The following is a 19,722-nucleotide window of genomic DNA, read 5'->3' as shown; positions in this document are numbered from 1 at the left end:
GAGCAGAAGGCCGGAGGCAGTCTGGTTCACTGTATAGACATGAGATCATTAAAAATAATCATATAAAGCAACTGTCATCTTGTGTTTATGAGCAACTTAAAGTGTGATAAGCTCAGTTGTCATTCAGTGTCTGGATATTATTATACTGCAAGGATCTCCTTGGTCATTACCAGGGGCGTTGCTAGGTGGCAAAAAGACCAGGGGCTTCAGCCCGAAGTCTGATGTTGGCACCGATGGGGGGAGGGGTTGTCGTGAGTGGTCATGGCACGGGGTTTTTTGGCTGAGCACTGGGGTTGTGTGGCGGGGGGTAAGCTTACTTGCTGGTTGCTGCCTGGGGCTTAGCAGTGCCCATCAATTTTGACCACTAATCTCAGCTACTTGACACACTGACCTACCGAACATACACTGACCTGACATACATACATACATACATACACCTACCTAACATACACTGACCTGACATACATACACTGACCTTACATACATACATACACCTACCTAACATACACTGACCTGACATACACCTACCTAACATACACTGACCTGACATACACCTACCTAACATACACTGACCTGACATACATACATACACCTACCTAACATACACTGACCTGACATACATACATACATACATACATACACCTACCTAACATACACTGACCTGACATACATACACTGACCTGACATACATACACCTACCTAACATACACTGACCTGACATACATACATACATACATACACCTACCTAACATACACTGACCTGACATACACCTACCTAACATACACTGACCTGACATACACCTACCTAACATACACTGACCTGACATACATACATACACCTACCTAACATACACTGACCTGACATACATACATACATACATACATACATACATACATACACCGACCTGACATACATACACCTACCTAACATACACTGACCTGACATACATACATACATACACCTACCTAACATACACTGACCTGACATACATACACCTACCTAACATACACTGACCTGACATACATACATACACCTAACATACACTGACCTACCTAACATACACTGACCTGACATACATACATACACCTACCTAACATACACTGACCTGACATACATACATACACCTACCTAACATACACTGACCTACCTAACATACACTGACCTGACATACATACACTGACATACACTGACCTACCTAACATACACTGACCTGTCATACACTGACCTACCTAACATACCGTGACATACATACACTGACCTCACCTACCTGACCAGGAGACAGACTTCATGTGTCCAGGTGTCCTGCAGTTCAGTTCAGCTGTAGTGTGCGGTGTGCAGCCCACACATCATGTGGCACAGCAGGCAGCCAGAGAAGAGGAGACTGCTTGAATTTCATCACCTGGACCTTGGAGCTCCAGGCTTTGTCCTGCACGTAGATATACAAAGTAGAGCCTGCCTCCCAGTCCCAGCACGGCCAGCAGGCACAAGACGGTATAGAGAAGACTCTTCTGCCTCCTGCTGCACACTCCGGTGCCCATGATCAGACACACCGAGATCCGGAGCTCTTCACTCTGCCATCCACCCCTAGCACAGCTCCTCTTCAGGTTATCCTCATCATCCCCGCCTCCTCTACAACAATCGGTGCAGTCACTGGCACATCTCGCCAGATCGCTCCTCCGCTGCCCTGATCTATCGGAGCGGGGAGCGGGGATCTCAGTGATGTGGCGCGGCAGATTGTAATTCCCGCCTTCTGGAGCGTGCAGCGCCTATGATGGACGTCACATGTCCCGCGGTCCCAGCATTGGACCAGTGGGATGTCCATCATAGCTCCAGAAGGCGGGACCTGTATGTCATTCGGCCACACTCGGCCGCACTCGGCGGATCAGATCGGTCCCCGCTCGTCAGCGGCCGGCGGCGCTCGGGGCTAACAATTAAACGGTGCCTTCTTGACACTCGGGGCTTTTCGGGGACCAATTCGGGGCTTCAGCCCCCCCTAGCCACCCCCTCCCGACGCCCCTGGATTACCTTATACCTGTGTGGAAGATTCAGCTGGCACCCTCTTGTTCACAGTAATTAAAGTGAACTTTTATGTCCAGTATGTATACTGTATTTTTTCTTAAATAATGATATTTTTTAAAAACTACTATGGTGCAGTGCATTGCTGGCTTTAAGGAAATGTATAATATTTGCAGATGATTGCATATAATACTTGTTTGGCCTGTAAGGCAGCTATGTGATTTCTTCATTTTACAGAATGCCCCCTGCTAATACAATGTTTTCAGTTGACATGATGTGTGTGTAGAGTCTACAAAGTTGCTGTGTTTACCATGTGTAGGGCATGCCTTCCAACATTATGAAATGGTAGGACAGCACAAATATGGATACACAACCCTACCATATCCCTATGATAGGAGCCATGAGGAAATGAACTAGAACTCAAGGCAAGGTATTTTTTTCATTTTAAATGGAGTACGGGAGGGTTATAACCCCTGTCAGTTTTCTTCACCATCTGTGTGCAATTGGAGAGATTTATCCTCGATTCCTGTCAAACTCTCTAAAAGTGAGAGAAACTGTGGTTTTCACATGAACTAGTGGCCCCACTGGAAGATTTCCCCTGTATTCCTGTGTTGGTGACAACCCAAAATTAGAAATTATATTTAACTTTCAGTGATAACAGTAAACATGACAAAAAGAGAGGGTGAATCTCCCTAGAAGGGGGACATTGACAGCAAAAGCACCCTGACAGGTGTTCTAATCCCTCTCCACTCTTCCTAAAACTGAAAAAAAAAGTTTTGCCTTTAGTTATACTGTACATTAAGGGTGTGTTTACATTTGCACACAGTTGTGGTGCTGTGGTGCAGCATTTACAGGGGGTTAAAACAGGCAGTGAGGAGGAACATATTGCCTCCTTATCACCTATCAAGCGCCTCTGAAATGAGATCCACTGTGGATCGCTTTTCAGAAGTTCAGCAGTGTTAGCTGCACATCTAATTGTGGCTTAATACAAAGAAGTTGATTGGTTAAACTTGCCTTTTCGGTGCAGGCACACTTGGCTTAAAAAATGTAGTAGCCGCTCAGTGTTATCCTATGTGTTCATGCACATTAGGATGTTTAGAGGCATATTTTAAGTTCAACTTTTAGAGTCAGACAAAAAAAACCCCTCTGGTTTGCGTTTTTGAAAGTTTTCTGGCAGAAAAAACACTCCTAAACGCTTGTACAAAAACGCTCTATATGAGTGTTTTTTCTTCCAAAAGAACTTGTGTTTTTTTAAGCCCCGTGTGCATTGACCATTTGCAAATGACAGTTGACTTCTTTTGGGTCTGTGTCAGCAAACTTGTTTAACTGACAATTGTGCGTTCGTGCGAAGCTGTTCCCCCCCCAAAAAAAAATGATGTCCTTTTTTTCCCCACAAATAGAGCTTTCTTTTGGTGGTATTTGATCACCTCTGCGGTTTTTATTTTTTGTGCTATAAGCAAAAAAAGACTGACAATTTTGAAAAAAAAAACAATATTTTTTACTTTCTGCTATACATATCCAAAAGAAATCTATAAAAAAAAAAAATATTTTTTTTTCCCATTAATTTAGGCCAATATGTATTCTAAATATTTTTGGTAAAAAAAATCAGAATAAGCGTATATTGACTGGTTTGTACAAAAGTTATAGCGTCTTCAAAATAGGGGATAGATTTATGGACTTTTATTTTTTTTATTGTTTTTACTGGTAATGGCGGCGATCTGCAATTTTTAGTGGGACTGGACAAATCTGACCCCAATTGACACTTTTTGGGGACCAGTGACATTATTGCAGTGCTAAAAGAAATGCACTGATCAATGTTTAAATGGCACTAGCAAGGAAGGGGTTAGCACTATGGGGCAATCAAAGGGTTAATTGTGTTCCCTGGGTGTGTTCTAACTGTGTGGGGGATGGGCTTACTGGGACAACACAGAGATCGCTGTTCCTGATCACTAGATCAGTAGAACTAGCAGATCTCAGTATTGTCCCGTCAGAACGGGGATCTGCCTTGTTTACATAGGCAGATGCCCGTTCTGCCTCTCTGTACTGCGATCGTGGGTGGTGGGCGGAGATCGAGTATGCCGCGGCCATGCTCCCGCAGAAGGTGCATGCGCGCGCTGCCGCCGGCACACCCACTCTACCACATGCACGGACCGACGTACAGGTTATATGCGGAAGGCAGTCAGCAAGTAGTTAAAGAACTGTCATAAAAATCTTGGTTTTACATTCTCAATTTTTAAAGCTAACACCAGGATAATATTTAAAAATATGTGACCATTATTTACAGCTAAGCCCAATGATTTGAAAATTACAGTCACATGGAAAAATGAGGATCTTTATCTTTAAGTTCAGAGCCTAATATGTCTTAGCAGAGTGTCAGGAATACCATATGCAGGCATCCAGCAAGGGTAATCAGATCAGTTGGCTGCACCTTAAGGAATCAGGACCAGATGAATAAGTAAACAATATGTTTATTAAGAAAATGACACACATCTATTGCCAGCACCAGTAAATCATAAACAAGCAAGTGGAAAAATAAACGTAACAATGAAAACCCTACGTAAATAACCTAACTAAGTACAAGTGGGGGGAACACATGTGAGAAAGACAGGCAGAGACAAGAGACAAGGGGAGCAGGAAGCCAGTTAGTGGCAGAAGGGAACAGGTTCCAGGGGATAGGTCTCCAGATCAGGGCACAAGGAACAGGAACAGATAAGGCTCAGGCAGGGACATGGCTTGCAGGGAAAATACTGAAGCACTGGACCTCAGTGCAAGGTGGGCTTATATACCCCCAGCAGTCCTATCAGGTGCAGCCTAATTACCTGTATGGTCCATCTGCTGGGAGACACCCGCTGGTGGCCACCAGAGCTATACCCTTTGGTTCTAAAAACATCAGTGCCACCAGCAGGTGACCCAAGCAATGACACAGGTCCTGACAAGGGTAGGGTGCCATAGTTCTATTTCTTTCCTTTTTCCTGATCCAGAAGGGGGACTGAGCATTGTTATAGTAGGACTGGAGTTGTGAAAGAAAAGCAAAATGAAAATAAATAGTAAAAAAGGTTGGAAAAAAAAACAAAAATAATGCAGTCAGCACATGTAAGTACTGGTCAGATGCAATACAGTAAATCTGCCAATGCAGAATACCCATTACACTAGTTAACTGTGACCCATAAAGCACCTTATACAGCTCCAAACATTATCATTTTCTGCTTCTGGGATCTGTGCATGCTTGTTACATAGTCTTGCTGTTTTAGATATAAGAAGTATATATCAATGAGTTATTACTCAAGGAATTTCATGCAATGATGTCAAATGACATGAGTAGCCAGCTTCTTCTACATAAGAAGGATCTATATATAGTTACATAATTAGTCAGGTTACAAAAAAAGACACAAGTCTATCTAGTTCAACCAGCTTTACAGCTCTGTAGAAAAAATATGGGTGATTTTGCTTTGACTAACCGGACTGCTCTAATTGGTAAAGTCGAGGCTCACTTTAAAGATGAACAGCAGGCAGATATAAAAGACACAAATTAATGCAGCATGGTATTAATTATTACATCCTTAAAATGCAAGAGGTGTAAGTACCAGAATTTCCATTCCCTGCACAGCAGAGCTCCAACTAGGGAGGGAGAAGCAGTACAAGAAGCCAAGCACTTGTGCTACTGTGCAATAGCATGCTGATAGGAAGAACATATTGACCGAGGGGTGAGCTCATCAGTGTGCTGCTTTTCCTTTCACTGTCCAGTCACAGGCTATAGGTGGTGAGGAGACATGTAAGTGTTGCTTAACTTCAGCAGAGAACAATTAGGTCTTCTTCCCTGCCAGATATGGCTATGTGGTGTAGAAGATCTATTTCAATCTCAGGATTGGGTGGACCGAAATACAAAGCCATTGTTAGGTAAAACATCTCCCTTTTAGGTATTCCATATGTGTACTAAGCTGTTTTAGGTGAAGGACATTTTGATAGATACTAGACATACGTATAGTATAAAATAACATGACAGTTTGTATGATATGAAGATATGTGGTATGAAATAGTAAATCCTCCTTTTCAGTAATGATATTGGCTTTGTTTGTCATCTCAGGAAACCAGAAAAAGGGGTTCAGTATCTCATTGAACGAGGCTTTGTACCCGACACCCCAGTTGGAGTGGCTCATTTCCTCCTGCAGAGAAAAGGACTCAGCCGACAAATGATTGGAGAATTTCTGGGCAACAGGCAAAAGCAGTTTAACAGAGATGTGCTTGAGTGAGTATTACTTCAATGTATATTGTTGCTAAGAGATTATCATTTTGCTCTAGTTTAGCTGTTATAGAGCACTTATGGACTAGCAATGTGGCTTTTTATCTAGAGAGGTTAATATGTTTAAAAGTACCAAAGTGGTGCTGGGAACTATTGAAATGTCTTTCCAGCCTAAAATGATAATCTTTCCTTTGAAAGCTTCACATAACATACGCATATTGACAGTACATTCCATTTTCACAACCTTACAATATATGTACTTTTACCTGTTCATCCTGCTGTTCCCATTATTAACTCATTATGTTCTCCACAGGGTGACAGCAAGGATCAGCCTCTTTTTAAAATGGCTGATCCCCCAAGTGTTGTTGGAATCTGGAAGTATAGCCACTTCATTGTGTATTCCAAAGTCTCTGCATGTCAGAGGCCTTTTCCACAATGCATGGGCTATATTTGCCTGAGCTGTTGCACCGCTGTTAGAAATGCCATAGGAAATCAGGGAAATTGTACTACAGGTACTGTACATCGCTGTTGGTTGACGTCACTCAGCCGGGCCAGTCTCTGGAGGGATCTCGACTTTAATGTTGCGATCTACCCAGATGCCTGACTGGCAGCTGCTTCAGCCTCTCAGCATACCCTCTCTGCTTACTGAAGCCCAAGAATTGAGAGATTAGTGGTGTTTGATTGCTCAGTTCTTGGTTTTAGAGGCAGTTGGGGACAGATGCATCCTCACACCAATGCTGCATCCACCTAGGTGAGTGTATATATATATATATATATATATATATATATATATAGATAGATATAGATAGATAGAGATATATATATCTATATATATATATATCTCTATCTATATATATATATAGATAGAGATATATATATAGATAGATATATATATGTATATTGGAATATCTGCACTATCCCTAAAGAAAAATATGACACACTGGTGCTTCAACTGCAACTGAATATTCAGCTAATAACGTGTATAAAAACATGTATAAAAAGAAAAAGTGTGCAACCAAACAATATATATAACTCCCTTAAGTAGTTGCCGCCCACCCACCATCAAATCAGTGCCGCCTCATCGGTGCACATCAATAAAGGAGAAAAATTACTTAATTACAAAATTTACTGACAGAAACTGAGAAAAAAATTTTTGTTTTCAAATTTTTTGGTCTTTTTTTTTTTAGTAAAAAATAAAAAACTCAGCAGTGATTAACCACTTAAGAACCGAGCCTCTTTCTGAGATTTGTTGTTTACAAGTTAAAAACAGTTTTTTTTGCTAGAAAATTACTTAGAACCCCCAAACATTATACATTTTTTTTCTAACACCCTAGAGAATAAAATACTTTCTGTCACACTGTATTTGCACAGCGGTCTTACAAACGTACTTTTTTTGGAAAAAATGCACTTTATGAATGAAAAAAATAAGACACCAGTAAAGTTAGCCCAATTTTTTTTATATTGTGAAAGATAATGTTACGCTGAGTAAATTGATACCCAACATGTCACGCTTTTAAATTGCGCCCGCTCGTGGAACGGCGACAAACTTTTACCCTTAAAAATCTCCATAGGTGATGTTTAAAAAATTCTACAGGTTGCATGTTTTAAGTTACAGAGGAGGTCTAGGGCTAGAATTATTGCTCTCGCTCTACCGATTGCATCGATACCTCACGTGTGTGGTTTGAATACCGTTTTCATGTGCGGGCGCTACCCACATATGTGTTTGCTTCTGCACGCAAGCTCAACGGGACGGGGCACGTTTTAAAAAAAAAATTTTCTTATTTATTTTACTTTTTATTTTTTATTTTTACACTGTTCTTTAAAAAAAAATGGTGTCAGTTTCTAAGATGCAATAAAAAAATAAATGTCATTTGAAAAAAAAAAATGTCACTTTAAGAGTTATGGGCGGAAGTGACATTTTGACATCGCTTCCGTCCTGCAATGGTATGGAGACGGGTGGGGGCCAACTTCCCCTCACTCGTCTCCATACCCAGCACGGACAAGGATCCAATCGCCTCGCCCTCTCCTGCCGCTGATAAAAGTGATCTCGTGGTGAATCCGCCGCAGAGGCCACTATTATTGGAAACCGGACCGTCGGCCGAAGAATAGGATACCAGGGTTATGGCAGCTAGCTGCTGCCATAACAAAGATATCAAACTTCAAAGTTAGGACATATATCGGTGTGTGGAGGTCCGGAAGTGGTTAAATACCTCCAAAAGAAACATTCAAACAGCCGCGGTTTGAATGAATGCTGTTTAAATGCACTGTTCACTGTGTTTTTTGGATGTCAGTGCCTAATGCCGTGTACACACGAGCGGTTTTTCCGTCGGAATAAACTCTGAAGGTTTCTCCGACAGAATTCCGGTGGAATTCCGCTCAAGCTGTCTTGCGTACACACGGTCACACCAAAGTCCGACCGTCCAGAATGCGGTGATGTACAACACGTACGATGGGACTAGAAAAAGGAAGTTCAATAGCCAGTAGCCAATAGCTTCCGTCTTGTACTTGCTTCAGAGCATGCGTCGTTTTTGGTACGTCGGAACAGCATACAGACGAGCGGTTTTCCTTATAGGAATTGGTTCCGTTGAAAAAAATTAAGAACATGTTCTCTTTCTAGGTCCGTCAAAATTTTCGACATAAAAAGTCTTTTTCTGACGGAAATTCTGCTCGTGTGTACATGGCATAAGATGTTTTTCAATACATTTTTAATTGGAATACTGCACCATGAAGCCTCTCTTTTCTACCATATGATTTATCCCACTGTTGTGTGTATGTATATATATATAGATATATATATATATATCTATATATATATATATATCTATATATATTTTTTTTTTATATATATATATATATATATTTGTTATTTTGAAATCCCATGCTTTGCTCTGACTCATACTCTTTGCTCTGACTGTCAGACCATCCCCCATTAAGCACATTCAAAGGTATCTCTTGAGCTCTTGACAAGCTCAGACATGCCCTGTTGGACATATACAACATTTTGTGACTCCTTCAGATAACTTCTGCCTCCATTTTCTCAAAAAATGTGAAGATCTGGATCTGAACTGAACTTTTATACCAGAAAATACTACATCATGTAGTTTGCATACAGGTCTTCCATCTCCAGCAGGCTCCAGGGCTGTTACCTTCAGTCTCCTGACTGTTAGAGATGTCCCCAGGCTGAGGGCTCACTAAAATACAGAACCTTATCAACAAACTTACAGGGATTTACTTAGGGGACAACCCCACAGCCTGTCTTTTGCACATTAGCTTTCTCCCAAAAAAACAGTATTAACACATTCTATTATCAATCTTTTCAGCGTAACAAAATCCTAGATACTAGTCAAATGGAAAGATACCACACCTTCCACCCTCAGCCAAGGGTTATGAGCAGAGGCGTCTCCAGCTTTCAAATTTAGGGGGGGCACATGGGGGGACAGGGACAAAAGTAGGGGGGCAACTATAAAATGCATATATATATATATATATATATATATATATATATCTCCTGGGGCCCTTTACTACGACCCCACAACGGGCCCTTTCACATGTTCTGCAGTGAGCTCCCTTCCTACTGTATTGGGGTCCCCCAGGGTGGCAGAAAACAAGAGATATATGTCACCAGCATATCAAGAAAATAAAAGGATCCAAAGCAGTGGGAGAACTATCAGGGTTGCAAAAGTTGTCTTGCCACCGGGCCCTGGTGTTCTGCCACTGTGGGGTTCCCCAGCCTCCTCTTGCTGTCCTGCCCCTGCTATTGACAGTGCTGGTCTGGCATCTCTTGGAATTTATAGGCTGGTCCTCCTGTCCTAAGGACAGGAGAAATCAGTCTGTTTTTTCAGTAACTGAGAGTCCTGGTGGAGTCCTTCCTGCAACTCGCTCTTCTCCCTGCCAATGAGGATGCAGGTGAAGGAGCAGATCGGGCGGCCGTGGTTGTGTGAACGCTCGCATTATGCAGTGTCAGCGAGCAGGGGAGGGGGGAGGAATCACCCGCAGGAGCTGACGGGGGACTCTCTCCCTCTTAGACATTGATTTTTTGTAAAAAAAAAAAAAAAAAAAAAAAAATTTTTTTTTTATTTTGGGGGGGCACATGGTGGGGCACAGCATAATGTTGGGGGGGTCAGGGCCCCCTCTGCCCCCCCCCTAGGGTCGCCATTGGTTATGAGGTAAATTTGACCATTGTTCCCTAAAAAAATTTTCATATATAGAGGAATATAGAGAGGGAGGTATTTAGCATGGTTGTTCCTGTAAAGGGGAGGCACTGTACTTCTATATACTGTGTTATAAGAGGTCGCTATGGTGGTTTCATTTGTGAGGTATGCATTATTCGGAGTATGCTAGTCATTGATATGTACTAGTTACAGTACATGTACTAGTTACAAGGCTAAGTATGAAAATGTGGAAAAGCTAAGCTCACTGTGTGTTGGTAATTTGATTTTTCTTAACCATCCTAGGATTTCTCGGCCAAAGCAAGGTAGCACAAATGTGTCTGTTTTCTTAAAGATGTAGACAGGTACAGGCAGTCCCCGGGTTACAAACAAGTTAGGGACTGTGGGTTTGTTCATAAGTTGAATCTGTTTGTAAGTCGGAACAGGTACATTTTTTAAGTGTAGCTCTAGCCAAAAAAACTATTTTTAAGCTTTTTGGAAAACATAGGGAAGGGTTAACACCCCTGTAATATTTTTTGCTGTCTGTGCCCTTGTTCAGAAGATTTCACCTCACTTTCTGTCCCTATGACAATTGGATTTTGAAAATTTTGGGTTGTTGTGGAAGCAAGCTTTGGTGATAAAGCATCTGTGGTGGTACCTTTTTCCCATAATGACCCTTACAGAATTGAATTTCCCTTCGTAGGGCTAGATTTCCTCTCACTTCCTGTTGTCTCCCGTTGGTTGTAATTAGGAGTCGTTTGTAAGTAGGATGTTTGTAACTAGGGGACCGCCTGTATTCTGTAGGGGCCTTGGCTAGGATATATAACAATTTAGGTAGGAAAATCATATTTAGAAGATGGACTCTGCCCATGAGATCCAGAGGGATGTCTGTCCACTGATTTGTTTTCTGTTGTAGCAAAGAGACCAGAGCTCACTTCTAATATACCGTTTCAATGCAACAAAAGCTTTAATTTCTGTACTGTGAAAAAAGTAGTGATAATGAAAAATTCAACAGATGGAAAATCTCACCATAGCTTTAAAAAACAAGAAGAGAAATATCTACATTTCTGGACCCCATGCCATCTTTCCAGTAGAAATAAGCCCTGGGTGAATAACTAAACTTCCTGCTCCCTATCACTATTATCTCTGCATAGCATACCTGCACTGCTGGTCATGCACTCCCTCTTTTACCACATATCAAGGGGTTTAGGAAGAGAGAGGGGACTGCCACCCTAAAATCTGTCGTTTTTCCCCAGACTGCCCTCCCCCCCATGGTCTCCTTTCCTCATAATTCTCCCTAATCTTCCACCCCAGTCCCACTTCGTAGACCTCCACACACCACCTTCATTCCTTCATTTTCCCCACCCCCAGCACACTTCACACCCTATCCACCCTTAACCCCAAAAAACCCCTACAGATACATCACTGGGGAATTCTCACCGCTTACCACCATTTGCATGCACAGTAGTTCCGTCTTACGACCACATAGAAGTAAAACCCCGACTACTACTTTTTAGCAGTTACAGCAACAGTTTTTTTTTCTATTTGGCATAAAGAATTCACATGAATGAATGAAAGCTGTCGGTGTTAAATGGTTTGTCCCAACTTTCAACTGCCGCTTTTGCTTGACAGCTTGGTCTGTTAAAGGAAATTGAAAAATAACAGGCTTACTGGTGGAAAAAAAGTCAAAAAAAGAAAATCAATGCAGCTCCCACATCTAAGAACTGGTAGACTGTAGTGTAATATGTTTTGGGGTTTAATATAACTTTAAAAAAGTAGTATCAAGATTTTTCCACAATATGAAAACAGTTTAAATGTAAGGTCCAGAGGCCCCCATTTAGTCACCCCAGATGTGCTAAAAAGAATGGGTGTTTTGTTGTGCAAAAAATGTGCTGTTCAAAATGCGCAAAAAGTCAGTTCCAGGAAAGGATATAGGAACTAGTTTGGGATGTTTTTCAGGTGTAGGACAGCCCATTTATGTGAACAGGCTGCCCTACACTGTTATGAAAAAAAAAGCATGCAGGGAATGTGAGTTCCCTCTATGCGAAGTGTAAATGCAGTCTTAATGCGATAAAAAGTAAAATAGCTTCCCAGCAATAGCACAAAATCCAAAGCACAGGCTGCAGAGGAGGACCACTGCAGTTAGTGCGGGAGCAATGGTCTCTTTGCAGCGTTCTGACAGTTGTTCTCACATTAAACATAGTGGTCCTTCCCTGTTGTCTGTGACTTGGATTTCAGGCTGCTGCTGGGAAGCTATTTCACTATTAATCAAAGTAAGAAACTTACATTTAATTTTTTTACAGACTGTGGAATGTATCTTGCTGCTTTTTTCTTTTAAGCTTCAATTGAGCTTTAACAGCCGACTGAGATATCAGCCACTGGAGGAGAGCATTGTTATCAATAAGTTGTCTGATAAACTTGCATTGTAAAGTAGCAGTAAAACACACATTTTGTTACATGTCTAAAAAAAAGATGCCTCTTTTTTCAGGAATGATATCTTGCTTGTAATCCTTCTCACTCTATAGTCTAGCATCTGTAGCCCATGTACCTCACTCATAATTTAGTTCAGCAGTTTGAATTCACTGACCTACCCAGATATTCCCTTAGCCCAGCCTTTTCAACTAGGGTGCCTTCATGTTTCTTCAGGGGTGCCTTGGCAAAATGCCTACAAATTGCCCAAAAACTGTATACAACCCAACTGGTGGATCAAACATGCCTTTTAGTTACACAAAGCCATAAGTTTTCATTGTGCACCAATGCAACCTTCTAGCCATCAGCGTCCTAACAACCAAGGACTTGATTGATAAGGAGGACCTTGGGCACCTACACAGCATCTTTATTTACCCATCAGCCCTGGGGTGACCTTAGATGAGTGAGAGAGAAGAGAAACATTGGAATACTAGTGAATACCAGTGTGGAAAGGTGTATTTGCTTTGGAAGAATAAATCACCTCTAATGTTGGGTGTCTTATGAGTGTGGATGCTATAAAACTATTAGTTTAGTTTTTTACACTTTAGATTGGGGTGCCTCAAGATTTTGCTTACCGTATATACTCGAGTATAAGCCGGCCCGAATATAAGCCGAGGCACCTAATTTTACCACAAAAAAACTGGGAAAACTTATTGACTCGAGTAGCCTAGGGCGGGAAATGCAGCAGCTACTGGGTAAACAATGCCCATCTGCAGCCTCAGTGTGCCCATCTGCAGCCTCACTGTGCCCACCTGTTTCATCAGTGCCCACCTGCAGCCTCACTGTGCCCACCTGCAGCCTCATTGTTCCCATCTGAAGCCTCATTGTGCACATCTGCAGCCTCATTGTGCACATCTGCAGCCTCACTGTGCCCATTTGCAGCCTCACTGTGCCCATTTGCAGCCTCACTGTGCCCATCTGCAGCCTTACTGTGCCCACCTGTATCATCAGTACCCATCTGCAGCCTCACTGTGCCCATCTGCAGCCTCACTGTGCCCATTAGCAGCCTCACTGTGCCCATTTGAAGCCTCACTGTGCCCATCTGCAGCCTCATTGTACCCACCTGTATCATCAGTGCCCATCTGCAGCCTCACTGTGCCCATTTGCAGGCTCACTGTGCCCAGTGTGTCCCGCTGTGTCATGCAGTCTTAATTGTTCAGCAGCTGTTCACTGCAACAAAGCCCCATCTCCTCCTTGTCCGTGATAGACGGAACACTGATTTAGTTTCTCAGAATGTTATCAGTGTTCAGTGTTCCGTCTATCACGGAAGAGGAGGAGGCGGGGCTTTGTTACAGTGGACAGCCGCTGAACAGTTAAGACTGCATGACACAGCGGGAGACCCTCACTCAATTGTAAGCCGAGTTGGGCTTTTTCAGCATAAAAAATGGGCTGAAAAAGTCGGGTTATGCTCGAGTATATACGGTAATTTTAAAGGGTGCATTGACTGAAAATAGGTTGAGAAACACTGCCTTAGCCTATCTAATCTTGCAAACAACATTGATTACATATGGGGTTTGGTTTTTCTGTTACATAGCACTAATAATATATACAGCAGAATGTACATCAGAATCAATGATAAAAATGTCTGAGAAGGTCAGCATTCCGATTCAGTTCTGCAAGAGTAACAGTTTCTGTGGCTTTATTAAAACATAACATGCTCAGTATTGAGATGATGTCTGGTAGAGGTCCTGGGAGACGTGGAGAATTGATCCAGCTGTACACAGTACCCTGTATGCTATTTATGGTGTTTGTTACACTGAGAATGAAGTGAAAACATGTTATATTTATTTTAGCTCCTTGAGTCTGGGGAGTGATTTGAGGTCCCACTGACTCCATATTAATGGTCAGTGCAGTCTCATTGATCCAATCAAGGAACAGAGATAAACATATTTTCTTTTTTTAGGTCCTTCAGTGGGTGCAGTTAGGTGTTCTGCTATAAACTATACAGGACCCTCACTAATACTGCACACTTACTTACGTTCTATTCCTTTGCCAACCATCTTTGACTAAGGGAAAGAAAGGAGGAGTGAGAGGTAGAGGCGGGGGAAAGGGGTGAGTTGTTTAAGGGGAGAAAAAAATGGGCGAGGTAGGTCTGCTTCAGCTTATATAAGTGCAGTGTGAACAGCAAGCTTTGACAAAGCATTTGCAGAGCTGTCAGCAAGCCTTTCTGAAGCTTTTAAAGTACCATTCCGCTCCAGTTTGTAAATATTAAACACAGATCCTAATGGAAGTGTTGATTGCCACTTTAAACAAGCTGCTAGCAGGCTTCAGAACTTTTAGAAGCTTGCTGAAGTCTGCTAGCAGCTTGCTCAAAGTGACAATCAACACTCCCACTAAGTTCTGTTCAACATTTATAAATTGGAGCTGAATGGTACTTCAGAAGCTTTAACAAAGACTGTTAAAAGCTCAGCAAATGCTTTGTTAAAGCTTGCTGTTCACACTGCTATCATACAATCTGAAGCCCACGTGAAACAGGCCTTAGAAGTAGAGAGAGGAAACGCTGATATAGCTATTGCCACTGCCTTCTGTACAATGCTAATATTATGGGGTTGATCTACTAGGAGGATCTAAAGGAGAGTAGTCTGTTTACCTAATCAGAGTGAATGTTCATAAAAGGTGAACCTGTATTTACTAAAACTTAAACAAGACTGTGTAATAAAATTCACACAGCTTATGTACTAACATTCACTTCAAAGGATAGCTACCCAGAGGAATCCCATGAGGACACAGCGAGAACATGCATAGTCCATGCAGGTAGTGCCATGGTTGGGATTTAGACCAACAACCCTAGTGCTGCTAGACGCATGTACTAACCACTTAGACACTGTGCTGCCCAACTTCATGTTGGGTTCTGCTTTAAATGAACAGCCTTTACATCTTTAGTGCTATTGGGACTTATGATGGAAGCTGTTCTATAAGAATGAATGAAGATCTTGCTTCTCTTGCATAATATGATCAAGGAACTTATTGCAGGTTGGCTGTGCGGCTTGTAGCAAGCCACACAATGAAGATCTTTAAAATGTGGGAACAGGTAGGGTTGGCCATATACTAGTACATTTTTGAAAAACAACATTTGTATGTAAATTCTCATACATACATACATACGTTTGATGACTTGATAAATGTTATTTAATAATACTTCAAAATATTGTTTGTTTTTAGCATTCGATTTTCAAATTTAGATGCAAGGTTTTTATTTGGTGGCAGTGATTTACAGTGGGGAAAATAATTATTTGATCCCCTGCAGATTTTGTAAGTTTGCCCACTTAGAAAGAAATGAAGGATATATATATATATTTTTTTTTTTATCATAGGTGTATTTTAAATGATAGAGACAGAATAACAACCAAAAATCCAGAAAAAGAACATGATACAAATGTTATAAATTGAGTTGCAGTTCAGTGAGTAAAATAAGTATTTGATCCCCAAGAAAAACATGACTTGGTGGAGAAACTGTTTTTAGCAAGCACAGAGGTAAGATGTTTCTTGTAGTTGGTTACCAGGTTTGCTCACATCTCAGGAGGCATTTTGGTCCACTCTTCTTTACAGATCTTCTTTAAATCCTTAAGCTTTCTTGGCTGTCGCTTGGCAACTCAAAGTTTCAGCTCTCTCCATAAATTTATAGGATTAAGGTCTGGAGACTGGCTAGGTCAAACCATGTTCCTAATGTGCTGCTTCTTGAGCCACTCCTTGGCGGTATGTTTGGTCATTGTCATGCTGGAAGACCCATCCACGAACCATCTTCAGTGTTTTGGCTGAGGGAAGAAGGTTCTCATCCAATATTTTACAATACATGGTCCTGAACTGCAACTCAATTTATAACATTTGTATCATGTGTTTTTCTGGATTTTTTGTTGATATTCTGTCTCTCTCATTTAAAATACACCTATGATAACAATGATAGACCCTTCATTTCTTTCTAAGTGGGCAGACTTACAAAATCTGCAGTAGATCAAATAATTATTTTCCCCAGTGTACATACTCCATTCATTTATTGCTCTCAGTTCATAACAAAAGCTTTAATTTAAAGAAAATGAAATAAGTATGGCAGTGGTTTGTAGACGTTATTGCCGCTATTAAAGGTTATGAGTATCATATAAAAATTGTCTTTCAGGCAATGGGTTTTCAGGTTTACTTCCATTTACATTTCACTTGATAGTTCTCACATGATGAGATACTGTGAAGATATATGGGTCTTTGTTGGGCTCCATTTTCATTCCTGCTAATGTGCCAGTCATACACACTTTCAGATTTTCTGCTGATTTTTGTCTTCAGATTTACCAAAACCATGTAGTGCAAGGGCCTGCCTGATTGCATACTTCATTGAGACTCCTAAGGTTTGACCTCATATTATATGGTTTTGGTAAATCTGATGGAAAAAATCAGCAGAAAATCTGATAGTGTGTATGGGGCTTTAGTGACACCAATAAATTCACTACGTCATTGCTCAGCAGTGAGATAGCTGCAAAGATACCTAAACCAAAACTTTCCCAACACAGATGCATTGTCTAATAATTATCCCAACATTAAATGTGCATTATTCAATACTCCAGCATTAGAGGTGTATTGTTCAAAAATTCCCAGCACTAAAGCAGAACTACACAAAAAAAAAACCTATTCCCTCCATGTAAATTTCAGAGTTTAAAACTGGCCTTATATGGATTGTGGGGTTTTTTTTCTGTCATCGAGTTGATTAAAAAAACAAAAAACAAATAGGTGCCCACGCCCCTTCCCCCTCCTCCATATCCCTCTTCATTTCCTCCCCTTCTTTCCTATTCTCCACCCCCACACCCCTTAAATATTTATGTTTTCCTCTTTTTTTAATGTGAGACACCAGCCGCAGTATTTCTATTACAATCTCCTTGCCACTTCGCTGACTGGTTGCACCTAATACTTTGACTCCAGAGAAGGGCGACACATACTCTACCTGACAAAGTCACTGTCTTTCATGGAATCCATTAGAAGCTCCAAGATGATGGTGCCCAACTTTTGGTATATGCTGTCTTCCTTAATTATGAACTGTATCTTTCAATGTATACACTTCAACAAAGTTTGGAAGAATTGATTCCTGATCCCTCTGTAATTCTTCTATCTTTCTAACTTGTTATTTTTGTATACAATATTTTGAATGAAATAGGATTAAACTAACCCCCCCCCCAATCCACACAAGGGAGATGGATAGGATAATCCTCCCCCTGTGCTATTGTACTCTGACAGTGATCTAATGAAATGTTTTCAACATTTCAACACTAGGCAGTGCTGGAAAATAATGGTGGCCACACAAAATATTGACACTTTGGGCCCAATTTGGACATTTTCACTTAGCGGTGTACTCACATTTGTTGCCAGCGGTTTAGACATTAATGGCTGTGTGTTGAGGTATTTTGAGGGGACAGCAAATTGACACTGTTATACAAGCTGTACACTCACTACTTTACATTGTAGCAAAGTGTCATTTCTTCAGTGTTGTCACATGAAAAGATAGAATAAAATATTTACAAAAATGTCGTGTTAAATGTGATGTTAAATAATTTTTTAGTGGATTGTCAGCCTGCAGCAGGCTCATTCTGGGATGACCACAGAACACGCTACTTACCTTGTTGTATTTGGGAGCATAACTTATTTAAGTAATCGACAATAATCCAATGTCTCTTTAAGCTCTTTCCCAACTGCGTCATTACACCCCGCTGTGCCCCATAATTCTACCATACATCTTTTCGCTGAATACCTGCTATTTTTCCCAATTTGTGAGACATGTTAATAGCCTCTTTGTCAGGTTCCTGAAACAATGTGGAGTGTTGTGACAAAAAAGCTCTTCAGAAGATATATTACAGTTAAAATCTATTTCCTCCATCCTTGCTGGCATCATTTTCTTCCCTCTGTTTGTATATAGCAACAGCATACTGTGCAGTGCATTACAAAAAACATTCAGGTCCATCTCTCCCCTGGAGTAGCATACAATCAAATGTCCCTACCGAGGTCATAACACACACTGTGGAGTCACACTGGTTGTAGCCAATTAACCTACTGGTATTATTGTTGTTAAAGGAAACCTGAGCACATAGAGAAAATTCATTCAAAGACAAAATACAAATTCTATGCAGATATTATCCTGTTGATAATTGAAACCTGAACCCCACAGCTGTAAGGCAAGCGTTCCGACCATTAGGCTTTTACTGGTATAAAGGTGCTATTGGCTTTTTGGGCAGAATTGCTGTTTAGTCTGTTTTCAACCATTTTGCAGACATTGAAAACCTCTCATTTGTATGCTTTAGGTTCTATTTTATACAAGCAAAACATTCTCTGATTGGACAAGGTGGAGAGGTGGGGTGATGACATCATGATTTTAACCTGATCCATTTAGAGAACACTTTCCATTTATTGAGGAATTGCAAAGTGTTCTCTGAATGGCGCCGTAACAAGCAGACGACTTCCAGTGTTCACGAACCAGCAGAACAGTTACTCAGCACAGGACCTGAAAGCAAGGGGTAATCACTTTAGTACTCACTTTAGTAACCACTTTAGTACCTACTTCAGTGATTCCCAGCTTCCACATGGATCGGCCATGTATAGCACATGCATACAGGCTGGATCAATTCAGCTATGGAAAAATATCCATACCTAAACCAAATGTACATATCTGAACCATTACCTTGTAAAACAACCCATTCAGTTTAGAATAGGGGTAGAAGGTAAAACATTTGTGTATACATAGAAAAAAATATATAACTACCTTTTTTTTTTTTTTAAGTGATCACATATGTTCTCTGAATGGTACCTGTGCTGAGTGAGTAACCTCCTGTATTCACTATGCAGCAGGGCAGCTGCTCGGCATGGGACCCGGAATA

The 19,722-nt window shown here is 41.1% G+C and overlaps 1 protein-coding gene across 13 annotated transcripts in view; it reads left to right on the top strand.

Moving 5' to 3' along the window:
* IQSEC1 (IQ motif and Sec7 domain ArfGEF 1) overlaps nt 1–19,722 on the top strand; it is a 1,490,190-nt gene that overhangs the window by 1,372,945 nt on the left and 97,523 nt on the right. For all 13 annotated transcript variants that reach the window (XM_073592398.1, XM_073592404.1, XM_073592399.1 and 10 more), the window contains one exon: nt 6,102–6,263. In XM_073592398.1, the coding sequence (XP_073448499.1) occupies nt 6,102–6,263 (162 nt within the window). The remainder of the gene's footprint in view (nt 1–6,101; nt 6,264–19,722) is intronic.

This window comes from Aquarana catesbeiana, linkage group LG07 (genome assembly GCF_042186555.1).
Source record: "Aquarana catesbeiana isolate 2022-GZ linkage group LG07, ASM4218655v1, whole genome shotgun sequence".
Classification (NCBI taxonomy): domain Eukaryota; kingdom Metazoa; phylum Chordata; class Amphibia; order Anura; family Ranidae; genus Aquarana; species Aquarana catesbeiana.
Note: the sequence above shows the minus strand (reverse complement) of the source record. Positions and strands in the feature narration are given on the sequence as shown.